Raw genomic sequence first — 9,111 nt, 5'->3', positions numbered from 1 at the left:
TGTGGCACAGCACGTTTTTAGAAATATTTAAGTAGGACAACAGGACTAAGAAGTATTTTCACCCTCCCCAAGGTCAGGGGATTCTTTCTCCACATCTCAGCATCGTAAGAAGTTAACAGAGTAGAGATTTTCTACTACACCAAGGTGCTCGACACCTCAATTACTGGCATTAGTATCAATATTTTGCAAGTGACACTATGGCGCCTAAAGTCCCCTACAGCCTTACCCTGTTATTTTATAATACCTCTCCATCCGTATCAACTTCCTGTCAACTGAAGATACGGCCCTTTCTGCCTAAGAGAGACCTGGCTTATTGCTTATTCTCCATAAAAGGTATATAGACTCGATTCTTAGGCTCATTAAAAAAAAGAAAAGAAAAATACAACGAATATAAACAGCTTCCCCTTTGTTTCCAAATTCCAGTTTGTGCCAAAAACTTCTAAAGTTGTAGCCAAGCCTAGATCATTGTACGTGTCCATAACAAGATCTTTTTAAAAATATGTGGGATTTGGTCCATATTAGAATTTCAAGAAGCAATTACCAATAAACCAGAGGAAATTTCACGGGATAGATGGAATTTGGGATGGGAGGGATATCGGTTTAATTAGAGGCATTAGTAAAGGGTTGTTTGGAAGATGCTCTTAATGTGACCTCTGAAACCCAAGCAATGAGAACACAGACCATTACAGACTTTTTTTTTTAACCCCTCCCCCTCTTAACTTTGGGATTACACCTACTTCAAGGCTCTCACCGGCTGTACTTGGTGGAGATGGGGGGGGGGGTCATGAATATAGGTCAGTGTGTGTGGAGTAAGAAACACCTTAGAGGTTAGGGTGCACAATTTTAGGATGTCCTAATCTTGCTGGTTCAACAGCGATTATTCAATCATCTCTTCCTTTTATTAACTTGCATAACAGGTGTCCGTTTTCTGACACTGATAACATCAGCCTACTATAAAAATAGTGGGGGCACTTTATTTTTTATTACTACCATGATGATAATAGTCTCCTGAATGTTTATATCATTGCATCCGCACCCCCCAAAGAGCAATAACCCGGAGGGTACCCCAATGCCAGCGCACCGAGCTTCCAACAGGTTTTTGTTTCGTAAATGGTTTTCGAATGTGTAAGCAGCACAATCTTCTTCACCCTGGCGGCTCTTCGCTATTTTTGAACCCTGATCCACACGACGGCCGCCTCACGTTCCGGTTCACTTTTCCCCTTCCCGCAGCTCGTCTTATCTCCCTTGGCGGGGTACCCGTCTGGTCCCGGCTTGTCCGACCGGGGAGCAGACCCGGGCCTTCCCGGGCTCCGCGACCCGGAGTACTAATGAGGAAGTCGGGCGCTGAGCCCCGAGGCTGTCTTATCTGCCCGGGTCAACCACCACCGAGAAGGGCGGGCAGCGAAGGACCACCGAGCCAGCCCCCGGGCTCTGGCCGTTGGCTCTCTGGCCACTTTGATGTCGCGCGCCTGCCTAATCAAGTTCATCTCCTGGCCGCGGCTGCTCGCATCCAGAGAGAAGCATTCAACAGTCTGATTATCGGACACTTCCCTCCACCCCGAACTCCTTTCCAAACGCGTCTCTCGCCTCCCTCTCTAAACTTCCCATCAAAAGAGAATTAGTCCCTCTTCCCCCTTACCCGCGTTTGATGTGCAAATTTCCTGCTCTTTGCACATTTTTCTCGCGGTGGCGGCGGGAGGAGGGGAGGGGAGGGCTGGGGTGGGGGGCTGGGGTGGAAGGAAGGGGTCGAAGCGAACCAACTTAAACCGAGGAACTCACTGCCAATGAGTAAAGCGGGGCTCTGGAAGGTTAATCAGCAGCCGGCGGCGGCTACCTGGCCCTGTCGCGGGGCCCTTTGGGTAGAGCCCCCGGGTCGCCGGAGGGGCTGAGTTTAACACCGAACGTGTTTAAGGCGCACGGAGTGGTCGGGGGGAGCACCACCTTGGCGCTCTCTGAAGCGCTTCCGATCCCGACAGCACCACCCCGGCTGCCAGGGGAGGGCGCGGGGGGCCCCGGGTCCCTCCCTCCGCCCGCGTCCGCTCCAGTCGTCTGCGCCCCGAAGCGAGCTGAGCCAGGGGACCGGCCGCGCCGGGGAGGGCGGGGTGGGGACTGCCGAGCCGCCGCCACCCCCCCCCCCCCCCGTGTACACACACACCCTCCGGCCCCTCCCAGCGCTTTGAAATCCCATCCCTGCTTTGTCGTCTCCCCCGAGGGGCCGGGATGCTCAAGCCCGCCGTATAAAGGCAGCCGCGGCGGCGGTGGCGGCGCAGACCTGCACCCGCAGTGGGGACTCGGGGACCGCGGCAGGCTCTCGGGGCGCTGACCGCAGCCGTGCGCCGCGGCTTCCAGGCCCCCACCCCCACCCCCTGCACAGTGCCACCGGTTCCCGCCGTCCCTGCCTGCCCTCCCCAGAGCCCCTCCGCGATGCCGGCCCTGGGCGCAGCGGGAGCCACGCGGGTCTTGGTCGCCCTGGCAGCGGCGGCCCTTTGCGGTCACCTCCGGCTGGGAGTGAGCGCCACCTTGAACTCGGTCCTCGTCAACTCCAACGCCATCAAGAACCTGCCCCCGGCGCTGGGCGGCGCTGCCGGGCACCCGGGCTCGGCGGTCAGCGCGGCGCCGGGGACCCCGTACGAGGGCGGGAACAAGTACCAGACCGTTGACAACTACCAGGTGAGCGGGGGCCCGGGGAGAGGGGGCCCGGGGAGCGGGCACGCTACGACCCCGCAGGGGCTGGGGCGGGTGGGGTGAGGTGGGGTGGGGGGTCCCAGGTGGGGCGGTGCGCGGCTCGGGGCGCCCCGGGGGCGGCGCGCACCGCGGCTTTGGAGAGGCGCGCGCGGAGGCACGGGTCCTCGGACGCGCAGGTGCCTCACCCCTGCCCCCCCCCCCGCCCCCGCAGCCGTACCCCTGCTCTGAGGACGAGGAGTGCGGCACCGAGGAGTACTGCGCCAGCCCCCCCCGCGGGCCCGGCGCCGGCGCGCAGATCTGTCTCGCCTGCAGGAAGCGCAGAAAGCGTTGCCTGCGTCACGCTATGTGCTGCCCGGGAAACTACTGCAAAAATGGTGAGTCCCCAAGTCCCTCCTGGACCAGCGTCTCGAAGCGGGCCGCCTGCGGAAGGGAGGCAAACGCTCCCGGCTTGGCTAACGCGACGGCGCCACCTGCGAGTGGGTTTGCATGGAGGTGGCCCTGACGAGCTGCGAGGGCGTAATGGGGGGGGGGGGGGGGCGGGGGAGCGGAGGTCTGGGGCGTCTCGTCTTCACCCGCGCCCCTCGCCCGTTTAGCACGACTCCTCACCTCCGAGGGAACCCTTCCGTGAAAACGTGTCTAGAGAGCGCCCTGACGTCCCCGGGGACAGAAGATGGGGCCCCCTGGACAAGCTCACCGTGCCCTGGGGGACCGGCCTGGGCATTCAGCACCCTGTCCATTTTCTTACAGGGTCTCTCACGGCTCTGCCACACTGGCCTCCCTCTGGTGACCCCGTTAACACTGGTATCAGGCCGGAGACAGGGGTTTCTCTGGGCTGGCCCCCCCCCACCTTAAGGGGGATCTTGGTACCCAACCACCCCGGGCGCTGCCCCCCCCACGCCTGCCTCCACCTCCTGCTACCTTAAAATCAGTCCTCCTCCCCCCAGCACAGATGCACTGAAACTTAATGTCTGAAAGGGGTAGGCTCCAATACTCAAAGAAGTCTCCAGAAATAAACCTAAGGGTGGCAACCCTCTGCAGGACCCAGTAATACTCAGGGATGAACTAAGCAAGTCTCTGTAATAGAGAAGTTATACAGGGAAATAACTAGTGGGTGAGATTGTCATCTTCCAGGCAGCTAGTGTTGCCTTAGTGTAACCTGGTCCTATATGGGTCCGGCCAGCCTCCAGGGCAGAGAAGTTATTTTTAAGGACAAGTTTGTAAGTGACTAATTTTATTTTCTACCCCAAGGGTGATATTAAAATGGGCAGAAATCTCCCTGCCACCACCACAGTTGGTAGAAAAGTATTTCAGGCAGCTGTATCGGGGCTGTTGCTTTCGAGTGCCTAAGGAGGGAGCGTGGCTTGTGTTTCAAGTCACGTCACCGCAACGAGGCATCCCAAGCTGGTGCAGGCGGAACGGGCTCTCAGAGCCGTGGGTGATTAACTCCCGGCTGTGATGTGTTACTGTCGTCTCCTGCTCCCGTAGGGATATGTATGCCTTCTGATCACAGTCCTTTCCACCGAGGAGAAATCGAGGAAACCATTATCGAAAGCATTGGTAACGATCACAGCACCCTGGATGGGTATTCCCGAAGAACTACGCTGCCCTCGAAACTGTATCATACCAAAGGTAAAGCCAGTTCACCTTCCTTCTTTGTCAGCACCTCCCAGGCGTCCTCAGGATTTCCTCCGTGAGATGACGCAGGCTTAGTAGTGACCATGTCCTTTTCTGCTGTCTCCCGCTTTCCAGGACAAGAAGGTTCCGTCTGTCTCCGATCGTCAGACTGTGCCACGGGGCTGTGTTGTGCCCGACACTTCTGGTCCAAGATCTGTAAACCTGTCCTCAAGGAGGGTCAAGTGTGCACAAAGCACAGGAGAAAGGGCTCCCACGGGCTGGAGATATTCCAGCGCTGTTACTGTGGAGACGGCCTGTCTTGCCGGATGCAGAAAGATCACCATCAAGCCAGTAACTCTTCAAGACTCCACACCTGTCAGAGACACTGAGCCAGCCGTCCAAACACAGACTCCTTTTATATAATATATGCGATGAAAACCTTTCGTGACTTTGGTCAGCTCAGTCCTAAAGGATGTACAAATCCTGTGGTTATGATCAAGCATTCCAATAATACCTTCTGAAAACCTGGAGTGTAAGAGCTTTGTTTCTTTATGGAACTCGCCTGTCGTTGATTGCAGTAAATTACTGTGTTGTAAATGCTCAGGGTGGCACTTACCTGTAAATGCGACAAGACTTAATTATTTTTCTAAAAGGTGCTGCATTGTCCGTTGTTTCTCCTGTTATGTAAATTTTTGTACACATTGATTATCTTGACTGATGTTCTATATTGAATTGAAATAAATAATTTCAGCTTCTACTTGCTAAATGTATAACCCTTTCCCTTTTAATTCTAGACTCCAGAACGCAAGAAGCTTTCGGAATGACCAACAATAGGCATCTAAACTTAATCATGGACATACTCGCTTATTTTCTGAAGTGTACTATCTCAGTGCTTAGATTATGTTCCTCTCTAGGCTGTGATAGTGCTCGAAATAAAATTTGACATTTAATACCGTGAAATGTTACGAGTACAAATACATTTCGGCATTGTGATTTTTAAAAGGGTGTGTGTGGGCATGTGCACTACGGGGACAGAAAGGTAACATGTTGAAAGATGATCAGAGGAAGATATTGTCTCAATGTCCTACAGTAATGGTCAATTCTAGATTAAAGAAACATGTTCTCCATTGACAAATTCAAATCATCAGGCTATAATCATGAAAATGAATCTTACGTTACTACTTTCAAGAATAGTTTCTGAGGCGCCTTGATGGCTCAGTCAGTTAAGCGTCTCTTGATCTCAGCTCAGGTCATCATCTCATGGTTCGCGAGTTCGAGTCCCACATCGGGCTCTGTGCTGACAGCTCAGAGCCTGGAGCCTGCTTAGGAGTCTGGGTCTTTCTCTCTCTGCCCCTCCCCTACTCATGTGCTTTCTCTCGCTCTCAAATATAAACACTAAAAAATAGTTTCCAAATAGTTAATTACTACTGAGGAGTAAAAGGAAATCTCCCACAAAATACCAAAGAAAGTACTTGATGGTTGGCAGGAATGGTGTGCGTGTAAATACAGTTGATACATATTTGCAGATTTTGTACGAAATTAGTAAATTTGAAGCATCTTAACTACTACTTCATGCCAGGAGGACTTGTTATAATTAGTAAAAACTGAGAATCCTCTCTTATGCCCTGATTTCCTGGTCTTACTAGGTGGGGTAAATATTTCCATTTTTACGCCCCTGAAATTGGCTCTAAGAGGATATAGAGATCGATTGTTGAGAAGAAAAGTCACAGAAATGAGATCTAAACTGGCTTTGCATTTCTCCATGCCAGCTTTGGTACCGGCCACTCTGATCCAGGGGGAGGGGAGAGGAGCCTGTCCCCGCTTAGACTTGTTCTGTAATATTCTCATCTATACCTACACCACCAAATGCTGGGGTGAAGGCACTCCCAAGGACAATCATTGATCAATTGTCCCAAAAGTTTCTTACCTAACACAGACCTCCTAGGAGGCTGGTTGCTTTTGTATTCCTGGGAGTGGTTCAATTTCAAGGGGCTCCGCCAAGGAGACCTGAGGTTGGGTTCCCTCTTCGGGGACAAGCCAACTGGCAGGATGTCTGTTACCACCCTTTTGTCTCCAGATTCCAGCCTCCTCACCCTGGAGAGACATTGTCTATATGTGCTGTTTGCTCAAGTGCCAGGAAGGCCAGTTCTGAGGCCCAGGGTCTCCAATGGAGGAGCCACAATAGGAAACCTTTTCCTCAAAAACAAAGAAGGGTCTGTTCCGAGAGGGGAAAGGAGCAAGCATTTAAAGGGCCTTGTTAGGACACCCCTTCCTCTCTCCAGGAGCCCAGGTAGATGTCTGTGCATCTCAGCTCATCAATGTTCCCTCTGCCCCTTGCTCCCATTTGGGATGGGGGGCGGGGGGTGGAGGGGAGATCAGGAGAACCCAACCCAGCAGGGATGCCCCCTCTTTCTATCTGAGAGGGAGAGGCTGGGAGGGGATTTCCATCAAAAAGAAGTTCTGCGTATTTGTAAAGGTGCAAAAAACATCAAGGCAACTGTAGATCCTTCATTAGCTACTAATGGCGGCTGGGACATGGAACCCAGACACCACAAAGTCAGAAGCAGATCATTCAAAGAATAGTCAACATTTTAGACAGCGATTGCCACTATTTATGATTTTACTTCCAAACAAGTTTTTCAAGTGTTTGAGGGAGGGGAAGGCAGCCAGAGGAAAGAGAGTCCCAAGCAGACTCTGCGTTGTCAGGTCAGAGCCCGACTCCCGGCTGGACCTCACCAACCATGACCCGAGCCGAGATGAAGAGTCAGAGGCTTAACCGACCGAGCCGCCCAGGCGCCCCTCATTTCTTCGAATGGAAAACACAAGGGTCTGGGGATGCGTTCACAGGGCTCTTTAATGGGAGCATCCTCTACACGTGGCCCTGCGTTTTTGCTTTTTACTTTACGCGTCTTGAAGATCATTCTAGGCTTCTCTCCACGTGCTCATCGTTCCCATCGCAGTAACCGTGTAATACGTTGGGATGGCTATACCGTAATTTATCTAGTCATCATGGAGACCTTTTCATTCTTTTCCCAGTGGTTCTGCTGTAGCTAATATGCTGCAAGCATACAATTTGTGTGCGTGTGTTCTTGTGCTGGTACGGTCATAGGATAAAGCAAGTTGTAGGGTAAGTTCTGAGTTGTAGGATAAAATTTTTGAAGCGAAATCTGAAATCGAACTTGTTTTCTATAGCTGAGGGGAGGCATGGGCATGTCAAGATGCCTGCTTATCACTGATCGAGTGAGGATTAAACTCTTGCTAAATTGTACCCAAGGAGGAAGAGGGAAATACAGGCTTATCCCAACAATTTCACAGTAATCTCTGGCATTTAGTTAAAGGTAGACTTGCTCTAATTCCTTTCATTTTAAAGTAATTATTAAATAAAATCCCAAGCAAGTCTTTTCTTCATCCCTTTTTTTCTTGTTTTACTTTACGAGCTTAATTTTCGCGTTTTGTTTAACCCAAAATCTATTGATAGAGCAAGAATAGGGATGTATGGTTTAGAGGAAATGCCACACATCTGCAGCCCAAATAGGATTATTCAGAATTCAGCACATCACAACACTGTATGGATTTTTCCCGTGGCAAATCAAAGCGTGCTCACCAAGTCCTGGGATGAGTAACGTAATTATACAATTTCCAGTCTCATTAGTTTCAGTATTTCTAATTGCACAAACTAATACTCATTGCCACTCATGACAATTTCCAGTGAAATCATTACATTTTCCTTCATTGTTGAACTTTATCATGCTACCAACTTTTTAAAATGGTTTCAATGAGAAATGGACAGTGTTACCAGTAGGCTTATAAAACGTGTCCTACGGAGTTCTGGATTGCCATTTTCCTAACTTTCAAAGTACTAATCTGAGGGGCTCCTGGGTGGCTCGGTGGGTTAAGCATCCAACTTGGGCACAGGCCGTGATTTCCCAGTTCGTGAGTTGGGCTCCATGCTGAGCACAGAGAGAAGGTTTCGCTCTCTTCCTCTGTCTCTCTGTCCCTACCCCAGTCTCTTTCTCCCTCTCAAAAGTCAATAAACATTAAAAAAAGAAACAGTATCTGGAGTCAGACAGGGCTGGATGGAATCACGACTTCCTTGTTCCTAACTGCATGGTGTTGGACAAAGGAGATGTAGCACCTCATGGATAATGTGGAGACAACTCCAACTTAGAGTATAGATAGGAGGATAAAGCATGCATTATCAATACTTAGCATTATATCTAGCTCAAAGTACTCCATTTTAGGTCTTCATCATTAGACGATAAAACCTATATATTATAGGACACTACTATAGAGAGTATATATAGTAATACCTGATATATATTCATACAGATGGAAAAGTTAGCCTGTAGGTCCTCATAAAACGCTTTCAGGACAGTGATATAGGAACCATCTTCAAGGTCTTTTTATTTCAAGGAAGAGAAACCATCGAAACCAGAAAAAGTAACAGGAGGCGCGGGTTGGAGTGATACCTCTCCCAAAAACAAAAACAAAAAATAAACAAATCAGCATAGAAGCCATTCTGCAGACTGGCTTCGTTCACTTGCTAACGATTTCTGCTCTACTGTAATTTGCACAGGCCTGTGGCCCCTCATCCTGGCATGCACTCTGTCCTCATTATAAGTGGTTTTTCAACTCAGGTCAGCTTAGTACACTGCTTTGTCTCTCAGACTTAGACCCTGATTCCTCCCCTATGGTTCTGACTGGCTCAGCTTTGATTAGCGGTCCACCTCTGGTCCAGTTGGCTAGCTTGCCCACCCTGATCCTAAAAATCTAACCCTGCCAACTATATCCAGTCCACCACTGACAAGAACT

The 9,111-nt window shown here is 50.7% G+C and overlaps 1 protein-coding gene across 2 annotated transcripts; it reads left to right on the top strand.

Moving 5' to 3' along the window:
• The first annotated feature begins 2,127 nt into the window (after nt 1-2,127).
• DKK1 (dickkopf WNT signaling pathway inhibitor 1) lies at nt 2,128-5,259 on the top strand. 2 transcript variants are annotated; one of them, XR_006299726.1, is made up of 5 exons: nt 2,205-2,670; nt 2,897-3,059; nt 4,171-4,314; nt 4,435-4,831; nt 5,094-5,259. XR_006299726.1 is itself a non-coding variant. In XM_043596138.1 (4 exons), exons 1-4 carry the CDS (start codon nt 2,425-2,427, stop codon nt 4,686-4,688), a joined length of 807 nt encoding a protein of 268 aa, XP_043452073.1. In that variant the 5' UTR covers nt 2,128-2,424; the 3' UTR covers nt 4,689-5,259. The 2 variants fall into 2 exon arrangements, 1 of the variants encoding a protein (XP_043452073.1); XM_043596138.1 differs by having other exon boundaries at nt 2,128-2,670; nt 4,435-5,259.
• The last annotated feature ends 3,852 nt before the right edge of the window (nt 5,260-9,111 follow it).

The sequence above is a fragment of the Prionailurus bengalensis genome, chromosome D2 (genome assembly GCF_016509475.1).
Source record: "Prionailurus bengalensis isolate Pbe53 chromosome D2, Fcat_Pben_1.1_paternal_pri, whole genome shotgun sequence".
Classification (NCBI taxonomy): domain Eukaryota; kingdom Metazoa; phylum Chordata; class Mammalia; order Carnivora; family Felidae; genus Prionailurus; species Prionailurus bengalensis.
Note: the sequence above shows the minus strand (reverse complement) of the source record. Positions and strands in the feature narration are given on the sequence as shown.